The sequence below is a fragment of the Rissa tridactyla genome, chromosome 5 (genome assembly GCF_028500815.1).
Source record: "Rissa tridactyla isolate bRisTri1 chromosome 5, bRisTri1.patW.cur.20221130, whole genome shotgun sequence".
NCBI lineage: Eukaryota > Metazoa > Chordata > Aves > Charadriiformes > Laridae > Rissa > Rissa tridactyla.
In genome coordinates this window covers 43,832,001-43,855,358 of record NC_071470.1, presented here as the reverse complement: position 1 = coordinate 43,855,358, position 23,358 = coordinate 43,832,001, and the positions used below count along the sequence as shown (strand labels likewise).

General features: G+C 41.6%; 1 protein-coding gene across 2 annotated transcripts; it reads right to left on the bottom strand.

Annotated features, from left to right (window-relative positions):
• Window positions 1–3,612: 3,612 nt before the first annotated feature.
• On the bottom strand, window positions 3,613–22,441 carry TMEM192 (transmembrane protein 192). 2 transcript variants are annotated; one of them, XM_054202732.1, is made up of 7 exons: window positions 21,576–21,593; window positions 21,239–21,331; window positions 18,733–18,879; window positions 14,304–14,568; window positions 12,113–12,247; window positions 7,688–7,790; window positions 3,613–5,303 (listed from the first exon to the last, which is right to left on the bottom strand). In XM_054202732.1, the coding sequence occupies exons 1-7, from the start codon at window positions 21,576–21,578 to the stop codon at window positions 5,180–5,182; spliced, it is 870 nt and encodes a 289-aa protein (XP_054058707.1). In that variant the 5' UTR covers window positions 21,579–21,593; the 3' UTR covers window positions 3,613–5,179. The 2 variants fall into 2 exon arrangements, with proteins under 2 accessions (XP_054058707.1, XP_054058708.1); XM_054202733.1 differs by lacking the exons at window positions 21,239–21,331; window positions 21,576–21,593 and adding an exon at window positions 22,329–22,441.
• Between the last annotated feature and the right edge of the window lie 917 nt (window positions 22,442–23,358).

Sequence of the window (23,358 nt, the reverse complement as noted above, 5' to 3'; positions counted from 1 at the left end):
TATTCCTGTCAACATTTCCCTCACATTTTCTATCTATCTTTCTAAAAATACAAAATTCTGATAAAAGCCACACAGAAAGAACTTAGTTTAAAACTCCTGGTTGGTGTAATCACAGCACGCTCTAACATGACATCGTGATACCTTGATAGGATTACAGCAGAACCCAGATTATGCACTGTCTTCATGCCTAGAACAAGCGAGATTTTTAATTGCCTCAGAGCGTTAAATCTTGAAATCTGAATGTTCTCACAAATTAAAGAAAATGGCCTTATTTCAGGACAAAAAAATGAGCTCAGAAGTAGTCTGAAGCATAGCAGAAGATAAAATGTGCAGTAACTTCTCCCACTAAAAGTTGGATACTGTAAATAAATTTCTAAGTGCTAGAGATCTTGCACAGTAGAATTAAGGGGCCGAGTGATGCTACTACAGCACAACGCTATGTTGACATTTAACTTCAGTGGCAGCAGGGCTTCAAAGGACCTTGTTTTCAGCTGAGCTGGACTTGCCGTTGACTTTGTTGAAACTACCCGTTTTCATTTGATTGGCGCAACATAAACTTCATCTGGTAAAAACAGTTCTGCATGAGGATGGTGTGATTACATACATAAACATGAAGCATTTGGACACAGGCTGCAACAGCTGAGATGACTGAACTCCGTGTGCATGTGTGAGCGTACATGTAAAGGAAGTTTGTACAAATACAAATTGTTGTGTATTGAACGTCAGAATCGATGTTTGCACGGAGGCAATCTAACAGAAGACTTGATCCAAAGGCAAACTCAGCCCTCAAAAAGACAAAACGCAAGTTTCTGAAACTTAGAACTAACTCCTTGTCTTGTAGAGTTACGTAGGAAAATTTTAGATTTTATGTGAAAGTCAGCTTCATTAAGGCTTTTAAATTATATTGGCTATTTTAGAGTGAAATACAAAATGATGTAGTGGCAGGTCAACAGGAAACAGAGGTAAATGTAAGGCTGCGGTGAGAAACAGCAGATTAGTGTGTTCCCGAAGGATAATAAACAATTCACCTCTTCCCTTTCCAGTATGGAAGAAAGGAAATTATAGAAGAATAAAGACTGGAAATATTTCCCTTACGCCACATACATATGCTATAAATATCTCACTATCTGTACACGCAAAGCCAAATTTTGCTAAGGGTCACATAAGATTTATATCAACATCAATCAGCAGAAGCAGTAGTATGGTAAATAAGTTTCAAATGTTTGACTGTCGTCAGACAAGCACAATTAGCATACTGATCTCTCACTACTGTCGATAGCTTTTATCTTTCTTGACAGTGATCAAGCTGCAAAATATTTGTGCAAAGTGGGTAACACTCCAACAGCACTGTCTTTAGTTAGCAATAATGCCTAAAAGCCTAACTCTTTCCAACAGCGAGGATGCTTTTTCATGCCTCTTGAGTTACCTCGAGGTTAGATCGTTGTCTGCCCAAGTGCCTCTGGTCCTTCACACTTTCTTTTTTAGTTTAAGAACAACCTTCAGCGGGGCAAGCCTGCTTAACTGCATAGTCACGCAGAACCTTCAAGCATGAAAATCCCACTAAAATCTTTTGCAATCGGTGATTTCCTTTCAAAGGTGAAATACTTAAGTGTTTATATAGAACTGCTATTCAGAAACAGAAAACACGACTATCGACTCAGTTTTTCCCTTATATATGAAGTGCATTTACAAAAGATCATCACAATGTCTTTTCTCTAGTGTGTACAAAATATTTAGCACATTTCATCTAGAAATTATTAAAAAACCCACAGCGTGAACAATTTTTGGGCAACTCTGAATCTTTTATGTTTCTTAGGTAGTCTAAAATACTTGTTTTCCCAAATCTGAAAAACATATACATTGTTTTTCTACAGAAACAAAATGCTATTGGGGTACAAACTGAATAATAATAAAAAAAAAAGAATTTTTTTTTTTAATGTACAGTTGCAATGTATGTTAGGAAACATTCCTTTTTCATTATCTTCTTGCTGTCCTGGTTGGAATCCACTGGAGCTTACCAAATTAAGACCATGGACCTGCAAATATTTATGCAGCTAGCTATAATTACATAAAGAACATCACTAATTTCTTCAGATTCACATGTATTCGCTGACGTGCAGGTTTGCCACACCATGCCCGAAAAGGGCTGCAATGGTTTGCAGCAAAGCACTATGAATCGTACCAGAGCATGTGGAAACCATTATGTTCCCTAGGCAATACTTATTCTTTTTCCTGAAATTTGTCCCTAATTACTGGGTGTGCAGCACATTATGGATTTTACTTTGAACAGTGAAGGTCCAGCCTGCACACAGGTGCTGATGCTGTGGGCTGCAGGGGTAGTTACTGCAGCTACGTTGTTGGTGATGGATCAAGAGCTGCTCCAAAGCTGGTTAGGTGGCATTAGCCACCACAATGCCCAGCACTACGCCTTATGCTGGCGGAGGGTAAGGTTAAGATAAGCAAGGTGCGGCACAACCAGAAAAACTAGGACTTAGCATCTGATTTCAGGGCTGTGGCATGCCAGATGCAGTGTGGTGACAGCAGAGCTTCCTCTCGCTTACACAACAGTGGTCATTTCCCCTTTTGTGTTGCATTTCCAGCACCAGCTTTGCCCATGGCATCTCCTTGCCTGGCTCCACCGCCGAGGACTGTTGAGTTTGGTCAGGGAAGGGGTGCCTGGCACCAGGCAGCACTGGCAGGACCCAAGCCCACCTAGGGGAACCCCAACAGCCATCACGCCATGCCATGCCATTGCACAGTGACATCACAACGAGCACACAGCAGCGTGGGGAGCAGCATCACTGACGGAACGCATGGGGCCAGGGAGCACATTTGGCTCCAAGCAGGGCAGGGGCTTGTCTGGTGCCAGCAAAGGGGCTGGGGCTGACACCGAGTGGGGCCTGCAGTCCCTGCCCTGTTCCGTTGACGTTTCCTCATCACTTCTGCATAGCCCCGGCACAGACGGAGCATAGAAAGGGTTCACGGAGGAGTAGTGAGGAGGGCTGGCGCCTATTTGGAGCCTGTACAAGTGTGAAAAGCCATTTTTTCCCCAGAAGCTTAAATATACTAAGAAATTCAAGACAGGGTGTGGGTATGATAAGGAAGAAATCAAGATACAGTGTGGGTATGATAAAGATATGTTGCAAGTTGTTAATCATTTGTGTACTTACAGAGCTATGACTTACAAAGGGCATGAGATAACACGTGCTCACACATGGCAACCCGCACTTGCCCTGTTCCACAGAAGGCAATACTGCTGGTTAATCCCAAGTTTCACCTTAAGCAGCCACAAAGGAGAGGAGGAGGGTATGACCAACGCCCTCAAAATACCTTAAAGTTGTTCTGCCACATTACGCAGCCGATTCCTCTATGTTGGAGAGAAACAGGAGTAGCAGGGAAAGGCTGAAGTGCAATGGAAAAACATTACCCAGGGAAGAGGATAAAACTAAACTTGAAGCTTCAAAACAAGTGCACAGCTATCCTTGCCATAGGTTTTAGCTAGTTTTAAGTGCCAAAACCATGCTGTGAGAACTTCAGCGTAACAGAAAATCTGCACAGATTGCCTGTTGGAACAGTCTCAAGCTGCTGTACATGAGCTTAGAAAGGACAGAATTCACACCTTTCCTTAGTTGCATTTATTGTGCATGAACTTCACAGTCACATTTTACTGCTCTTCATAGAAATATAAATTGATATACACAATCACAACAAAACCCAAGTTCTAAAACCAAAAACATTTGTATTCTTCACATGTATACTATAAAATCCCGGTTGCATTTTCAAGAAAAAACAGTTAAGGAGAACAGTTTAGTGTTGGATAGCAGCAAAACCTCCAATATTTATTGTTTTCCTTTAAATGAGACAACCCCCATGTTTGTTGCATACTAAACAGTTTAGTTTTTTTTCTAAAGTTGTGCCCTAGAACCAGAGTAGGATGGATTAATTTTCTTTTGTTTTTCTTATATTCATCTACAAGACTACTCCTCATGACACCCTTCTTCCCAGTTTTGACTAGTGGTTACCCTGTTGCCCCGCAAAGAGGTATTGGCTTCTAAAATAATTCTTGGTCTACATTGGTAGACAAAGTAGTACCCAGAACAGAATGGTTCTTTTACCAGCCTTCCCAGTAAAGCCATGAAAGAGACCAAAAATTCATGTTTCTACAACTTCTAGAAGACCTTTCCGTCTTCTGCTGCTTTTCACTTCCCCACATCCACCGTTTTAGCTTTTGAATCAAGACACTGACGTTTTTTGAAGAATCAAAGTAAAGAGCAAGGATGCCTGTAACTGATGCATCTTTAACAGGATCTTTAAACCCATTCAACACAAGTTAGTTACCAGGTCAATGAAAAAGCTTACTCAAGTATTTTTGCATTAGGGTAGTCCAGTCGGCAGAGTAGGAATCTTGTTGATTATTCACTGACACAGACTCCTAGTAGCACGAAAGTCATCATCCCTGAAGATCCCCCTTATAGGTTTTAAAGGCAGAATTCCAAACAACTGCTCAATTGCTTATCATGACATTGTTTTGTACAACACACTTATATGCAAGATTTGCCATTTTGGGGCACCCACCACTTTTTAAATCCTAAATTGGATGCCAGATTTCCCCATTGGCACAGGCAACAGTTTAATTCCTTTTCTTGACAGAGGAGAAAAGAAGACCAATCTAGAAAGCAAGTATCTACTTTGTATAGGATTATTGAAGTACGCCATCTCTAACACTGGAAGTAATGGGACTCAGTAACAGAACACACCTACTCCCAGCTTCAGCACTAGAAACTGAAGACAAACCCTTTGCAAAGTCAGATTTTTCTAGAGAAAAAGTTTGTATATAGAAATATAAAATACTTTGGTAGTTGGAAGCTTAACAGTTACAACAGTACAAAATAATAGTAACAACTGAACAGAGTTAAACCATTACCTCAGATCCAACTTTAACCTATTAGGAATTAAAAATCCTTGAAACTCCAGAACTTTTTTTCTGAACTGATGATTTGAAGAGAGCCAGTGTCCAGTTGTAACAGGTTTACAGTATATGCAGAGCTCTTCCTTCCAGCTGATCTTCTGTTTCAAAATGTGAAAGATGATTGAAGAAGTGTCATCTGTACAAATCAGTCTTGATATTACGTTACCTCATGTTCCCTCCAGAGCTCCAGCAGCAGTTTTCCAAATGCTGTTAAGTTTTGATTTGCTGAGAAGTTAGTGCCAATAGTCTCTTGCTGAGCAGTGCATTGTGTCGCTGAAGATACTCTATTACATCTCCTTGCTTCTCAACTATCTCTTCTAAACTTGAATTTTCCCTTGAAATAAAAAAAGTCAATATGGGTTTCAATAAGCGACAGCAGCTTTCTAACATACAAAGTGTCAGAGATGGTTAACAAATATTTAAACAAGTTGCTTCCTTCAGTTTTACTTTTGTTGATCTCAACTACCTATTGAGGGAAGAGGCAATCTACGACACCTTTATATTTAACCTCCATTTCGCATGAGAGGGCAGGAAGAGAAGAAAGTTTGGCTAAACTTCTTGCCATGTATACATAATTGAGTTACCTATTTCCTGCTAGGCAGTTACCGAAAATTTATAGTATAAGGGTTTTTACTGTTTAACAAACTCAAAGTTAGTGAGCCAGACAACATCCTAGAATTGTACTAAGAAATCCATGGCACCTTTTTGAAATACATTAGGATGCTTATTTTAGCAGGCATAGTATTTTTATTCAGCTGTGGGGATCATAAGCTGTTTAAGACGGAAGTTTCTTGATTAACCTGCAGCAACATACATGATGTACTATTATATACACTGATACTGTCTGTCACAATATCATAACAGCATCAGCACCAAACAGTTGTGCTATTTCAGGTCTACGACCTCATGTAAAACTAACCTCCCGCTTCAAATATCTCCAGCTTTCAGGCGTCTTTCATTTTAACTAGGATGGTAAAACTGCAACATTAAGTAAAGCCAAGTTAATTGAGAAAAATCTGTAAAAGTACAGAATTTTGTCAAATCTATAATTAGGAACTTTTAAGAATACAGCAAGAATAAATAAATACTGATGCCTGAGCAGATTCCAGTCTTCCCTTCCACATTATGTCTTCATAGATGACTTGGGAATCTGCCCTTTTAGTATGCATGTGAGCATCTTGGTGCTTAGAAAGTTGTTCCTCAGCCTTGCAGCATGTTGTGGAGGAACATTGCCCTTTTCATAGTTCTTAGAAAGTGCTGAGGCGGATTGTTAGACTAGAAAAAAAGCTTAGGTCCAATTAAAAATCTACTTTAGTTAAACTGGAAAAAATAAAGAAAACAGGTTTTGCAGACAGCAAGCTTGCAACCTTAACTAGTAATCTGCACTACCAACTTAAAGCATCAGAAGAAGTCCTGATCAGTAGCTTAGGTTGTAGAGGTCATAATATTCAAAAAACATTCTTATAACCAGGGTCAACTGAAGGGCTGACAGGATTCACTTTTCAATAGACCTTAACTCTCAAGGGAAAGAGAGTCAGAGTTGTATAGAGCTGAATTAAAATAACTGTTTTGCAATCAGTTCTCACAGGAAGTTTGCACTCTTTAATCAAAAAATCAGAGTCTTTTCCTCAGCTGGTCATTGTTGCAGACTCATTCTCTGGGTATTTGAGAATTTCTCAGGGGAGAAGCTGAACAAGAAAGGAATGAGGTCTACCATGCATTCACCATGGTGTTTAAATCAAGATGGAAGTCAGACATTGTATCAAAATTCAAGACAACTCTAAATCCTTCCTGTATCCTGGACATCTACTTCCAAGTTCCATAAAAGCATGTGCGTGCTGCATTTGTGACACCAGGGGAAGTGCCGAAGCATTAGTCATCTCTGCACTTCAACTTTTTACTAAGGCATACATACAGAAGCAAGTCATACTGTAATGGAAAATTTCTAGGTAAATTCTTATATGGAAATCCATGTTAGTTTTGACGACTGGTTTTTGTTAAGTCACACTAAACTCATTTCAGCAACTGGAAGATGTTCAATAAGTCAGAAGGTACACAAAAGACAAACAGTAAGTCTCAGTTCTTATGAGGCAAGTGTTAGATAGCTTCTCTGTCTCACTGATAACTTCCTTACCTCCCAAGTGCCACAGCCACCTTTAAAGTTCCCTCCCACACTGGAAATATATTCCAAATCCCTTGTTGGAATCTCATATTCAACTGCTGGCATAGAACAAAGCTCCAAATTTTTCTTCATCTATCAGCTGCCCACAATATATTTCCTTGCCTGAAACTGGCTGAAGAAGCTAGGCTTCTGCAGACATACTTTAAGTAAAAGTGTAAGACACCAGTATCTCTCCTCAAACTCCCATATAAAGTCAACTAACACAGATTAAACACAGTTATTTATAGCATGTTAAAGATTCATGGAACCAGCCATAAATGGTCAAATCATTTCTGTCCTCATGTTTGAGGGTTTCTGTATCATAACAAATTGCTATTACTTCATAGAAAGTCCAAGCTTGTACTACTTCTCACCTGTGCGCGTAAAATAAAAGCCTTAAGCATATCGTTTCCTTCAAAACTATGACTCTTACCTCTGCTTTGGTTGACAGATTTAAGATTATATGCAAGTCCACAGGAAGTAATGCAATTACATTAGTCAGTGTTACCTATATACTATGGCTGAACACAGCACAAGATTAATACAGAAAATCTTACCTGAATCCAATTTCTGAGGTAATGTGGCTAGGGTAGGCATACATCTTTTCTTCTTCAATTATGTCAGGTCTTGGCTTCGCACGATTGAAGTTGCTTATTTTCACTGCAACAAAGTTTTATAAGTTAGTTGGAAAGCAACCAAAACAGAAAGGTGTAATCACCAGGCTCTAAGGTAAAAATAATAAAAAAATAATCTGTAACAGATCATTATAAGATTGCCTTAGGATAGGAGATAGAAAGATAAGGGAAACTAGGGAGTGGGGAGGAAGGAAAGAAAAAGAATCTATCTCCGCTCATTTCTGGAATGGCTTTGATTATAAGTTAGTGGTGGTGGTGGGTTCTTGTTTGTTCTTTGTTTGTTCGTTTTTCCCTGGTCCTGCTGTTTAAAGAGGAAGCTTGAACATACTGCTTAACATCTGCAAAATTTTATCTGTCACCTCAAAGAGGGTGAAACCTTAACTGAATTGCGAGGGTACTGAGATTCAGTCTCCAAATCCAGGCTACAAATTAAGCCACATGCCATAAAGAACTTGTAAAAAGTTTTGATACTGGTATCTAGGTCAGAACTCCTAATTTAAGCTCTTTGATAAATACTATTTTAACTAGACTACCTGTGATGAAGCAGCAGCTTGTCTGCCTGCTCTAAAACTAGGGCAGACTTGCTACAGAAAGCCATTAAGTGTTCAAACCAGAGCAGTTCTGCAATCAGCTTCACATTGTGAACCTTGTAATGCTGGCTATCAAAACCAGAAGTCATTCCTGGGCACCTGTGAATAAAGTTTAAGATTAGATTTAACAGGTATGGAATGTGGATGGGTGGGTGTGGGAGAAGCTGTAGGGACCCTCTGCATTATTTCTGGAAGGAAGCTGAAAGTATTTGAAGCCGTTCAACGTCAGATTCTGATTAAGGGAATATACTGAGATCCGGAGTATGCATTCTGGACTCCGCAGTTAGGGCTGCTCGTGAAGCAATACATCTAATGCCACAAAACCCACTACAGTCTGGCTCTGTGAGAAATCCACACTACTGCAGCAGAGAAAGACTGTCCACACAAGTCAATAACATTGTGGGGTTTATTACAGGCCACCCTGCTAAAACAATGCTAAGACCCTCCAGAGGTCAACTACAAGTTCGGCTCAAAGGTTAGTTATTTCTGTGACTGTATTTCTCTACAAATAAAGCCATGAAGGAATGGAAGTGGAATTCCCAACATATGTTGTTTGTGGGAATGTTAGTCTTTTATTCAAGTGATATTAGAAGTATGTAAGAAAGTCATTAAATACATATATTTAGCAAGCCTTTTAAAGCTTGACTCCCTATCCTATCAATAACAAACTTACAATAGTAAGCTGACATTTAGAGCTGTCTGTATCATACTTCATTCTATGCACATTTACCATTTACCTCACTTGAACAATTTATGTATGTCAAGTCTTATAGGTCAATCACAGCAATTCCTTGTAGATTTCTGAATCTCTGCCTCTGCATCCTACTGCTATATATACATGCTGACACACTGCTAAATGGAGACTTTAAGAAAGGCAGTTGTACTTCATGGGATATTGGAGCTTTTTTTTTTAATGAATTGTGTGATGCACAACAAGCAAGAAGAAATATCCAGAATTACAATCAGGTATTCTATGACACCACTTCCCTTTGTGAGGGAGTAATACTTATATGAAAATAAGTCAGGTACATGAACCTTCTACAGATAAGCATTTATACCCCATTGTAGTAAAGAAATAATTATTCCACAGTGAAGAAACAATGTATTAACCGGTGCTACCTTCCCTCCAAAATTTAGGAGTAATCTACTAAGACAAGGAAGAGGTTGATCATGAGTTGCTAGTATAAAGTGACCTTAGTTCCCCATTGTTGCCCAGCTACATTAGCTGATACTGTCTTAACAGTAAGTGGTATCTGCTAAGTGCGTGCCTTAGAGGGGGGGACTCCATCCCCGAGCAGAGAATTGCCCTTAAAATTATCCTATTAAAGAAGCTTTGTGCTTCCAGTTACATACTCTGCTGTTTGAGAGGAAAAAAAAAAAATTACCTGAGCGTCACTATTACTACAGATACTCAGGCTATTTTCAAAATTGGCCAAATAAATTTGTTTTGTTTCAGTAGAGCTTTAATTTGATTCTTAAAATGTTAAAAACCCACCACTACATGGGAGACGGACATGCAAGCAGTCTCTTAGCTTACCTCAACATGCACTGGGATGGAAAACTGGAAAGCAAGTTACACTGCTCACTAGAAAAGGAAACCTAGAGTGACTGGAGGTCTTCCCCATCTTGAAGCAAGTATTAAGTTACATAAAAATTAACCCTAGTTTTCTACACCAAGCTTTAGAGCATGAAACGTAGACTATTGTTTTGGGGCGTCTGAGAAAATAAAAAGAGACTGCTCTACTCCTTCCTCACAATGCAGCTCTGTCCCTCCTTCACTTTGGTTCCAGGATCACTGGACCCTTCTCTTCAAGCTGCCTTCAGAGTGGGAAAGCAAAATATTGCATCCCGCAGCTTCCTAGTATAAGTTGGCTAATGGATTTGATAGACACAGGAACTGACACAGTACAAGCTAGGAAACAAGACCCTTTTGGTGACAAATAAGCAGAAAGATAGTTTGAGAGCTCTTACGGAAGTCCAGGCTCAGACCTTACTGCTACGAAGATCAACTTTCTTGCAGTTACTCTTACTTTTCTGCCAGGGTAAGAGACACACAGTGTAGTTCTTGGAGGTCAAGGAGGCCTCAGGATAAGAAATAACATTTCACTGGAATTCCTGGTGTTCTATTAAAGTTTTGCAATTTATTTCTTATTTCCTGAGTTTCCCAGGAAAGTTAAGTATGCCTATGCAAAAAAGGATGATTTCCAGCATTCTTGGAATAGTTCTCTAGGACTACTATGCTTGTGTTCCCTCCTCATTGCCTTTACTCCTCCAAAGGACAGTTAGTCTACTTGAGCCATGCTGGTCCGTTCAGGGGAACGCCTGACAAGCCGACAGCATTCAGGCCCTGGCACAGTTGTAAGAGGAGGATGCAGTTTAGAATGGGACCTTATTTCTTGTTGCATTTTAATTTCAACGTTATTGCAGGAGAGTCAATAAAAGATTGTATTTTTATGACCAAGTTACTTGGCGCTATTTCTCTGTGTGTTATTACATTACTAAGAACATACCAAAGTTTTCTTCTCCAAAAGACATCCTAGATTAATTATGAAACCACAAAAGACATCAATTAATGCAAATACTGACCACCATAGAAATGTCTTTTACTTTAAGCTTCATGCAGTCCTGAAGAAGGTATTTCCACCCTCCTTCCTCCTGTTTGATTAGAAGTCAGGAGCAAACTAAGTTTTTCCACATTGTTTTTGTTGGTGTTACCCCTCCAGGAAACCAGTGCTATTGAGGCTACTTAGCTAAGGTGCCATGTCCTTGTTTGTAGCTGTGAATAATCAGAAAGCTGCATCTCAGAAGGAGGAGTATAAACTAACTCAAGAGCAGGAAGTCTGTATCATCTAAACAGATATAGACTTCACAGTAAAGATCATGTTTTCTTTGGACAACAAAAATAATTGCATTTTTTAGTGTCTTGTACCTTTTCAGTGTTGTGGGTTTTTTTTAACACAACCGTTTTAATTTGAGTTAATGCAAGCCATAAACCCAAATAGTGTTTAAGATGAGATGATCAGAGAAAACTATTTGGTTCAAGCATTTATTAATCAACAGTTTAGATAGTTCTGCAATAATATAATGGAAAGAGGCTTATCAAGTTTTGGTAATTTAAACCAAATCTAAAAGCAGATAATCTTACAAGCTAACAGTGACAGTACAAAGCAATGCCTCAGTTTTATGAAGCAATATCTCATTTTAGTATTAGCACAGATTGCAAGAGTCATATTTTTATTTTAACATTCCTTAGAGGGAATCTTCCATTTTAGTGACAAAGAGGAACTGACGCTTTTGGGGTGGGACCAGGGAAAGAGCCTGGCAAGTAAGGCACATCACGCCATCAACGATGCAAGTCCCACATGTAAATCCCAGATGCAGTCCCATTAAAGCCAGCTAGCTTTTATTGCTTCGCAGCTTGTGGTGCACCCATTTGAGAACACACTGCTAAATAGACAAGCTTGTTCACAGGACACTTTTGCAACAATTACGCATTTATTGCCACTTCATTGGATCAACAGGTTTGAGGTAACACGGAGCTTTTAATTTAGCAGCACCTGGAGACCAAATCAAGCCTGACAACCTTCCCCTTTCTTTTGGATTTGCCTTACTTCTCCTACAAGCACAGAATCATTCTGTATTTATAGCTGTAATTAAATACCTTGCAGTACCTGAAGCAAGCTACTGTGAGGGCAACCAAACCGTTGAGTAGCAGCTATGACAAGTCTCACTCAAGAAAGCAAAAACTGCCTCTCACCTGTGTAAATCACTAAGCATGTCAGAGAGCTAATCAGCTCCAGGCCCAGGACTCCCAGGATAAGATACAGGTACACTTTACTGTGATCAGGAAAGGAATGCTGCGTTGACAGAATCAAAAGCAGGGCTGTATTACCTAGAAAACAAGTGTTATGTTTTACAGGTGTAACAGTTTCATTAGCTGTCAAAAATAACTTAGTACTCTCTCATCACTGGTATCTGCATGAGGTTGCAACATTTCAATAATGCTTTTCCATTTCATACCACACTTGCCTCTTTTGCTAATTTCCTTAACACAGGTGATACAAACTCAAAACTGCTGGCAGCAAAGCGAGGTTTAATTTCAGTATTTGACTATAATGGTAGAGAATTATGAATTTCTTTATCAATTTTTCTCACTTAAAAACAAGAGTGGAAGAAGCGGACTAGAAATACCCAATGCACCTGTGTGGGCTTAATCAGTTTCTAGCCTTATTCCTGCCATCCATCCACAAACTGCTTGAAGACTATTAATTTATTTCAATTCCTAAAAGGTCACATCAGCCAAATTAAAATGAGAGGGTGTTTTCCTTCAAATGGTGGATTTGAGTGTACTCCAGCAAGAGCATAAAAGCAAACACCTTTCTTTCACAGGGAGATACTTGCACAGGCTTCCAGTAATTATTTTAATACTTGCAATTCATTGAAAGTTTAACTGAAATAAGCACAATTAGTCAAGAGCAGCAAGTGTTGAATTACAGACCTACACACATTCTTAATTCTTTACATACCCTCTTCTCCGATACAGTGTTAAATGTTCTTTTCTTTCCTGTAGAAATGCTATAACCAGTGCCTGAATAAAGCACTAAGTGTATTAAGACCACTAATGTAGCTAGGGGACTGTCCAGTTCTCTTTCGTACTGCATTAGGCAACGGAACTGTCAGGATGGAAGTGATACCGCCAGCAATTAGCATAGCAGGGAGTTTGCAGTAACAGAGATAACCACCTTCTGAGCTACAGGAGATTTTACATCAAAAGTCCACAGCACACAACGGATTGCAGCTGAACATTTACACATGCACAGAGTTTGTCTGGTAGGGGAGAATGGGGCTCCATCTAAGACTGAAGACAGGGCTAAATATTCCACATTACATTGCAATAGGCAGAAACAGTCCTTTTACTGTCTTTTGAAACATCCTTAAGCCTGCTGTAACCCGATTTTGTCACACTGCACTCTAAACACATCTTTATCTTCAGAGCTCTACCTAGTGGCCGTAGCCTGAAGTTTTGCACATTCATCAAGGTAACTAGCTCTTGTAGTGACGGGACAGGATGAAAGCTAGGGTTTTGTAGAAAGCAGGACCATCTAACTTACCAATTCTGGTGAAAAGTTTTCTACTCTAGTTATTCAGAAGATTTGCAGAAGGGAGGTGGGATTATAAGAGGCAAAAATACTGTAAAAGCAACCACTGTTCCCTTTCCCCCTGTTATTTCTGCGCAAAAAATCCCCTCAAGTTAGATGGGCTATGGATTTTATATTTGTTTGAAGTAGTTTGTTAGAACAGCTACACCAGCTAACTTTACCAACACTTCCAGCTTCACTGGCCAGTGATGTTGCAGAATACATAATTAAACCACTCTCATGCTCCACCCTTTATCCATAGAAATAGAAAAAGGGAGTAAGAAGTAGAGCCGAATATTACACATAGCCTCGCTGGAGATTAAAAAACTGCTTATTCTACTGATTTCAGACAGCTGTTGAGCAATAGATAATTCACCCATTTCTACTTGAATTGCTGAGCTTGAAAAGAAGAGTAGCACACTTCTTGGAAGGACTAGCAGTCTTGCCACATATCCAATTAGGCAAATGAGTATGCAAATCAAGATCACTAGCAGCCAAACAGACCTTGCTGGCCAAGCATTTTATGGCTGAAGACTAGATGCAAATGACTAGATGTTTTACTCAACCTCGCACTTACTTGTGGGCATTTTTCCACTACAAAGAGTTCTTTACAACATGCATCTGGCAGGCCAAAAAGGTCAGTCAGGACGTCCACCTGACTAAAATAAATATAGTTTATAAATGCTCAAAGGCACATTTTTAAGAGTTCATAATACATAATATACATTTATATATAAACCGTTCAGTCTTTTGTTGTGTCAGCTTAAAGCTTGAGGAGAAAAAACAAACAGGAAAACAAGGTCACTTCACCTGTGGAGTGTATCAGCAGCGGAAGCCTTTTTAGATGTCTTGTTGATCGGTATATTGAGAAGTAACCTCTGCTTCTGACTTTACTGTGGTGGTGCTGGACATATCGTTCAAAAAAAACATGCAGAATCCACAGAATTACTTTTGCAATGATTATGACAGTCTGTACTTTAAGTGGGTGAGTATAGTTTCCAGGGCACTTATCCTGATTTGGATTGGGGTAAGAACAAAACATAGCTGCTAAAAATGCTAGAACAACAAAAGCAACCTGGAAGAGAAAGGAAGAGAGAGGAAAATTCTTAAAGTCAACATTTTACTATTAAAAAAAAAAAAGACAGGCTTATGTATTTTATTCATTATGCATGACTTTCCAAATTGATTTTATTAGAGTTCAGATAACATAAAACATCAGACACTTACTGCAACCACTACATGTCATTCTGGGAACACACAGCTGAAATTGCTAAGTAGTGATGGTCTCCCAGGAGGGCAACCAGTCTCCAGCTGAACAAAGCTGGGAACCACCACTCTTCCCAGGATTTCCTCTAAATCAATTCCACGGTTACCCAAGTCTTCCCTTAGTAGTGAATTTCTCTTATTTCTGGATCCTCTTTACCATGTCTTTTTACTTTAATGCAACCACCCCCCCACCCCCCAAAAAAAAAAGTAATCACATCTTTTAAGACTAATTCAATTACACTTATTACTGCTCTGCCGGACAGCCTCATATCTTACTGGTACCGTCTCTATTTCTTTGACTTGACATTTCATAAGTGCAAGTCAACCCTTTACTAAATCCATTAAAGATAATCTCCAGGTTGTGACACTAGAAAAAAGTGAAACATCATCACAGTAACTGAGAGTCAATTATTAACACTGGGTAGTCATCTTTGCCAATTGGTAATCATTCTTTAGTATATTTACTATCAGATTTTTCCATTTTGCTCAGAACTTATGTCAGAATGACCAGACTATAATCAGTCAGACTGTATATACACTTGTCCTTTCAGACTAGTGCCATTATGCCATAACTTTTCCTGTCTTCTAGACTTTTCTTCAAGTTTTCACCAGCAGCAGTGAATATCAGCAATCTTTTGGCCAACTAGAAGGCAGAGTCTTGGGTGCACGTTATCTGGGGTATATGTATACACACAGGGCTTTTTGAAAATCTTTATAAAATGTTTTTGTCATAGAAAATACTCTCTCTACTGTTTGCATTCAGTAAACAAGAAAATACGGTACTTTCTCATCCTGATTCATTCTATAGAATCAGCATATTTTAAAACAACTGAAAACAAAAACAGCTCCCATTAATACAGAAGTAAATCGAGTGCTTCTATACAAAACAAAAAAAAAAAATCAATTTTGCTGAAGTCTGCAAGAGTCTACCTCCTCAAATATATTTGGCTTAAAAAGCATCCAATGTTCTGCATCTCATAACTGATAGAAACACATCAGAACTAAAGAGGGAGGGAAGTGCCAGATTTTCCTTTGCTAGCTTTGTTTCCATACTTAATTCTATGAATATAGAAGAGCCCACTGCTCCCTTGAACTTATTTTTCATACTTTCATCATTTCTCAAGCAGCTTTCTTCACAGAAATTAACCTTTCAGAACCACTTAATTATTCTTTATATGAACTGCCCTTAGCTTGCTCTGGTTGTGAATAGAGCTAGGTAATTGGAGGGAGGAAGAAAGGGGAATAACTTTCACACAACTGTGAATACCTAAAAGAGACAGGACAGAGAACAGACAGGTAGAAGGTGGTAAGAAAAAAAAAAAAGTAGTGTGTCCTCTATTATCTGTAAAACCATTACTTCAAATCAAATTAAGCCCAAATTATCTTGAGATGGATTAAGTAGCTAGATTAAGTAGTTAAATAAGAGGAAGCGTTTATCAACAAAACATTCGTTTATTCTATTATCACTGCCTTTTCTTACAAAGCTAAGAATTATCCAGCTAACCCATATTTTATTTAGTCCATTTACTGTTCAGTTTGCCATTTTAAACCATTAACACATCTTGTTCTACTCCCTCCAGGTGTTAGGAATGTACAGTACAGAAAAAGGCTATATTAAACTGATGCAAGCAGGAACAGCCTAGCATTGCAGCTCTAGTAATTTACTACAGCAGTGTATACAAGAGGAAACAGATAGTTGGCATTAAGGGTGTCATTTATTAAAGATGTTTTGCTTACATTTTAAGGCAGACCAAGAACAGGTGCTTCACCCCAATACAGTGGATTTTTATATACAAAAATTTATTCTTGGAGTAGTATTTAAGTTCATTTTTGTACATGTGCATACACAGAGGGGATTAAGGATGGACAGGGTTAATAAAGAAATTATTTCTAGCCTGTACACTTTCCACTGCTCTCCAGAGTCTCCTGATAAGAGCCAGAAGCCTGCAGAAAAGCAAGGCTTAGCAAAATGAAAGACATTTAAAAACCCAGCCCCACCACACTCCAGCATACCCTACCCACACACTCCAGAATTGTACATAACTAGGCAGCTGCACCAAAGCAGCTATTTGCCACCTAACCCTGTTTCTTAGCACAGGAGGGTGGAGAAGAAATACTTCAAGTTACACACAGATTACTGTACAGGTGCATTACAACTCTACTGCATAACACTATGATGGCTTAACTTCTCCAGGATACTTGTCCCTTTAGCAGGCTGTGCCTCAGAAGCTAACCTGGTGTCACCACATTCCACAAGGTTTGTGCACGTTTGCAGAAGCAGACAGGAAGGAAATTCAATAAGCTTGTTTTCCCCATCCATCTTTTCAGCAAGAGAGACAGCACTATTTCATGTGGCAATTATAACATTGTATTTCACCAACAGAAAAGGTTACTTCTCTATTTTGCTCCAAGGACCAACTGGCCACTGCCGCAGATTCAGCAACAGCAGCAAGACTTTACCTGGAAGAGTGTGCGTTCACAGATGTCTCAGCAGTTTTCTCTCTCTTCACCTCCCCACACTTCTCTCCATTTGCCGGAGAGGGGAAGCGATGGGGACAGAAGAGACAGCAGTTTCCCAAGACTGGGGTGACTGACATTTGGCTACATCAGTTATGGTACCAGATAGTAAGGCCCCAAGGCCAGGTTGAAAAACATCTACCGCTCTACTACCAATGACAGCATCTGCCTTTGTAACGCAGACTTCAAGTGCTAACCTAACGGGATGGCACCAGTGTTCTGGTAGTGGACAGGAATAAGGCTGGATACACAGGTGCCATTGGGAACTTTGGTTTATTCAGCAGAAGTATTTCCTAAGTCTACTTGACAGACAGAGGGACATTTCTTGATACTACCAAGAGGCTCACAAAACATTTACTTTAAAATTGGAAGGCTAGGGCATATTGTTTGAACAGCTTTATGCAGCTGCCTAAAGAGAGACCTTAGAGGTTGGTATGTGCTTTTAAAGTCCTGGCAGAGAGTATGTTTTGCAGAGCACTGGGCACAGCATTTTTTGTTTGAGATCAAATGAAGCTCTAAAATAGCTGGCAACACATACATACGTGTCTTGCGCGCTCTCTGGCTTTATACACATACTATCTTCAGGCCACCATTAGTGGCATTACAGAATCATGGAATCATTCAGGTTGGAAAAAATCCTTCAGATCATCCAGTCCAACTGTTAACCTAACACTAACAAGTCCACTACTAAACCATGTACCTAAGTGCCATGCAAGTACCATCTCAGTTAGATCTTAGGACCAGAGCTCTTCACCATTCCTTCTTCACATTTGGTTTCCACATGCTCACAAGCAACAGTAAACCTCTTCAGCTTATCAAGGATAAGCTCACTACTAGACAGGAGTCTCCCTACTTCCGTTTACCAACCTTGAAAAGGCCTTCAAACTGTTGGGTACAAGTTCTGTCCTTTATCTGTGTTTTTCACCCTTAATCCCTAGAAGTCAGAGCATGAGGTAATATTTGTATTCCTTTATCTCTCCATCCACTACCATGCAAAAAGTAGCGGATGGAAAGATAAAAAAAGAGCTGGAGCAAGTCCAGCTTTACTTGTTTAGCTCCCATAGAAAATACCTTAAGTCTTCCCTGTGGAATTAAGTTCAGCCTCCGGAAGGCATAGCATTAAAATTATCTTAACTCTACAACTAGTATCAGCAATTCTACAGCAATAATATTATTTTAGAAGTACATTTCCAACAGCATAGAAGAACTACTATTTAAAAGGCTTTTCTTCCTAACAACATGTGTCGTAGCATGTTTGCATCGACAAACTATCAGAATGAGAATGCAGCAAATATCATGTTGCATATACATTATCAAGATTCATTGGCAAATAAGACTTCACCAGTTTGGAAGAACAGTGTATGCACATCTCAGGAGAAGTCTGCCAACATGAACACTAAGAATTCATAATAGAGACAGCAAATTTCCATAAGGAAGTCACACTTCTTAAACTTACATGTATTAGCAACAGAAAATTGGCCAGGAGAACTGCTGGGATAGCACGAAATTTTGGCCTCAGTTGGGAATGCAGTGTATGAGACGAAATAAGCGGTGCATCCAGTAGGGGATCATCTTCCAAACTCTGTGTTATTTCCAAGGAACCCTGGAACAGAAGGCGGGGGGGGGGGGGGGCAAAGAGCAATAACAGGTAAGCTCCAAAAGTAAAGTACAAAGTTTGAGCAATTTCCTATTAGCAAATCAAGCTTTGGGGTAAAAAAACCAAACTAGGTCAGTATCTTGAGACAAGCTCTTAAGTTCTAGGTAAACTCTCATCACATCTTTACTAAGAACTCTGTCCCTGAGGAATCTGACACTAATCTACCTCCCAGCATCACACTGAGTCTTCAGGAAATTTACTCTTTAAAATGTATTAAAAGTATTTGAGCATCACTGCTGAGAGGCCACATGTATTAGTATGTTTACATGAAAATATGGAAAAAGTGACAATTAAAGTCTCTCTCCCATATTTTATACAGATACTGCAAAAATCCCTGCTATTCTTACTTCCATCCAGCTACAGTTAGAAGCAATAAAGTCAGCTGCAGTGTACCAGCAACAGTTTCAAGTGATTCAGATCCTGACACGTCAAAACACCTGCAGCAGTAGTTCAAACTGAAGCCAGGCAAGAAAGAAGCAGTTCACGGGGGAAGAAGATGCTACCAAGTGCTGGGCAAGGCACGCTCTGGTTTTACTAGAGAGCATGCAGCCCTTACTTGTCGTGTTAGCACCAAATATTGGGGCTATGACTTTACATTCAACTCAGATGTTCCAGCTATCTAAGTTTCTAGAAGTACATCTTTGGATTGCCCCCCCCCTTTTTTTTTTTTTTAAAGTAAAAAGTAAAACTAAGACTGGGGAATGGGTGGAGGGGAAAAACCTTTCTTTGTAGACATGGAACTTGCCTCAGTGGTCTACATTTCTCTTCCTTCCAGGCCAGGACACAGTCATTCAATACACCTTAAGCTAAACATACACAGCCACCATGAATGTTCAAACTGCTCAAGTTTCCCTCTTAGCATCCTGCTGGGTCCCATGCTATGACTGGCTTGCTTCAAAAGATAAAGAAACTCAAGTTTTGACTGCTCTTCTCCTGAGTGATATCAGCCACAGCCCAGAAGAAGACAAGAGCAGACACTTCTGACTATGAAGAGAGACATGCCAGCGTTTGCGGGGATATTGAATGTTTTTGAACTGAGGACTTCTCCTTGCCATGACAGAAAGCACCATAAGCCTCAAGACAGTGAGGCATGTCATTCTTCTTAGCCATTAGCACAAGATAGAGATAAAGAAGTTTTGGGATTAGACCTAGGTTTACACTTGCTATTGACTGTGACAATATAGATTGGCTCCCCAGTGTTATGTCACCTACTGGCAGCTGCCTACAGCTAAGGAACTAGTCATCAAGAGTTATTTCAGTCAGCAGTTTTATTTTAGTACTGTGAATGCTACACTTGCCGAACCGTAGAAGAGTGTTAACAGGCCTCTCACCTATTTGATACCTTTCAATTAGCCTAGTCTTTGACTGCAAAAAACCTTGCCGAAATATCTGCCTGCTAAGATGACCTTTTACTGCAGACCTAAAGGTTTACAAATGGCACTTCTCTTATGTCACTGATATAAAATTCAGAAGCAAGAATACAAAGATGCCCTCTTGTCCCTCATCTCCCATTTTTCAAGGGCCAGGTATAGTTTTAAGCTCTGAAAGCAAGCGTGCAGGACCAGCACTCCAGTAGCCAAGACATCTTGCCTCATTCCTCCACAACACAGAATTAACAGCAGAGCTAACAGCTCACACCTCCCACAAAGACAGGGATCCTCCTTAGACCAGTATCCTTTGTCTCATGGGAATAGGTGAACTCATCACTTCTGCAGTACCAGGAGCAATCAGCCCACTCCTTCACAGATAGAGCTTTATCAGAACACAGAATCATAGAATTGTCTAGGTTGGAAGGGACCTTTAAGATCATCCAAGTGCAACCACTAACATAGCACTGCCAAAAAACCCCACTAAACCATGTCACTAAGCACCACATCTACACATCTTTTAAGTACTTCCAGGGATGGTGATTCTACCATTTCCCCAGGCAGCCTGTTCCAATGCTTGATAGCCCTTTCAGTGGAGAAGTTGTGGAGAAATTTTTCCTAATATCCAGTCTAAACCTCCCCTGACACAACTTGAGGCCATCTCCTCTTTTCCTATCTCTTGTTACTTGGGAGAAGAGACAGACCCCCATCTCACTACAACCTCCTTTCAGGTAGTTGTAGAGAGCAATAAGGTCTCCCCTCAGCCTCCTCTTCTCCAGGCTAAACAACCCCAGCTCCCTCAGCCGCTCCTCATCAGACTTATTCTCCAGACCCCTCACCAGCTTTGTTGCCCTTCTCCAGACATGCTCCAGCACCTCAGTGTCGTTCTTGTAGTGAGGGGCCCAAAACTGAACACAGTATTCAAGGTGCAGCCTCACCTGTGCCGAGTACAGGAGGACAATCACTTCCCTAGTCCTGCTGGCCACACTATTGCCGATACAGGCCAGGATGCTGTTGGCCTTCTTGGCCACCTGGGCACATATTTGTCCATGTTACTTATTGCAAGACCAACTACAATTCATCTTTGCATCCTGAAACATAGCTAGCATTAGGAAGCATGGGGCGACAAAACCTCCCTGAGCAGGTATTATTACAGGCAACGTAGGGAGGAGGGGAATTAAAGCAAGAGAGACGATGATGCCATGCAGTCACTCTGACATTAAGAAAACCTAGTAAGTGTCCTAATTAGATAAAACACAGGCTTCATTTAATTACCATGTGCTAAAGCCACAGCTATTGGAAGCCAAAACGCCTTAAAAAAATGGGCCCTCTGTTAGGCCCTGATGTTCCCACGAGCACAGGGTATGGCTCCAGCCTCCGGGCTCCCTGACCCGCTTCCAGCCTGTGACCGCCCCCGCGGCGGCCCAGCACCAGGAGGAGGAGACGGAGGAGGAAGGCAGGCCGGACCAGGCAGACCCACAGCCAGCCCTGCCCGCCCGGGCTGCCAGCTGGGGAAACACCCAAATCCATAGAGAAACGCCGCGGCCCCGCCAGCTCGCAGCGGGTAAACCAGAGACTACGCTCACGGCACCTGCCTGCGGGAAAAAATAACCCAGAACTAAACAAGCTACACGCGCAACCTCAATTCAATTAACGACCTCAATTAAAAAACACCCCCCCACACCCGTCTCGGTTACTGGGGGAAGGGTATTTCAAGCGCGGCTGCGGAAGGGCAGCGTCCGGTGCCCGCCAGCAGCGCGGGGGGCGGCCCGGCCGGGGAGCGGCCCCGGCGGCCTCTGCGCTTCCAAAACCGCCATTTACGAGAGGCCTCGGCCGCCGCCCCGCCCCCCCCGGAAGAAGAAGAGGAAGAGGAGGAAGCCTCCGGCGCCCCATACAGAAAACAGAGGGAAGGAAGAGACGGAACGGAAAGCGAGGGCCTCCCCCGCAGCAGCGCCCACCGTGCTCGGCCAGCAGCCTGGCCGCCCGCCCCGGGAGGAACCGCCGCTGCCGCCCCAGTCCCGCACTCACGTTGTCCAGGTCCTGCCGCCGCCTCCCCCCCGCCGTCAGCGCCATCTCCGCTTGCCCCCCACACCGCCGCCCCGCCTGTACTTAACCAGCGGCCCGACCGCCGCCTGGCGCAGGCCCCGCCCCGCCTTTAGCGGCCCCGGCCACTATTGGGCCCGAGCCGCGCCGCAGCGCCGGCCCCGGGGCGGGGCGGGGCCGCAGCCGGCGGGTGGGCGGGTGCAGCCGCAGAGGGGCCGCAGCCGCGAATGGGGTTCGTGGTGTGTCCCTTTGTGGGTCCGGACTGGCCCGGGCCGTGTTTGTTGCCCAAGGGATGAGGACTTGCCACCTCACGGAGCGGGCCCTGCAAGCCAGCAGCCGGGGTCCGAACTTGTGTCCCCCGAGCCCGCCCCGGGGTGTCGCTCCCTCCCTCGGGGAGGCTCGGTCCCGTGGGCTCAGCAGCCCGGGGCTGAATTTCAAAGCGGGGCTAGTTAATGCAGGCCCAGGGCTGGTGTCCCTGGGAGGCAGGTGGCTCAGGTGACATCGCGGGGGGAGGGGGGCACGTAAGTGGGAGTGCAGAGCTGCAGGTGGCTACCAAAAGTGTCGCTTTCAGCTTGCTCTGCGGAGTATCTTGCCATCGCCAACAATTTGTCTTGCAGGAACTTCTCGAGGCAAGGACAGAGTCTCTGCACTTAATTATTTCCAGTGGATCTTCTCCATGAGCGTGCCCAAGTTGCCCCTTCAGGCCGTGGAAAGTTTTAGCATGCACAAGGCACATAGTAAGTCATGAAAGATGTTTCTGGCCTGTTTGTATATTCTGTGAAGAAACACATTTTCTTTAAAACCTGCCCACTGCTAATTTCATTTTATAACTCTCTGTTCTTGAGAGAGACTATGGCCACTTTTGGTGTCCATGATACTCACTTTATGGATGTCTGTCTTATTACTCCTTCAGACCCTTTTGTATGCCAAATACTCCTGGATCGCTCCAGTTATTCTGTGGTAATCTTCATTAGTTTATCCGACTTCTTCTGAAATGGGAGCGATCGGGATGACA

Coding starts and splice junctions, on each gene's coding strand:
- TMEM192 (XM_054202732.1), bottom strand. Junction 18,880..21,238: donor TCCTCCTGTACTCGGCACAG/GTGAGGCTGCAC, acceptor CTTCTGTTCCAG/GGTTCCTTGGAAATAACACA. Junction 5,304..7,687: donor ACCTCAGAAATTGGATTCAG/GTAAGATTTTCT, acceptor TTTTATTTCAAG/GGAAAATTCAAGTTTAGAAG.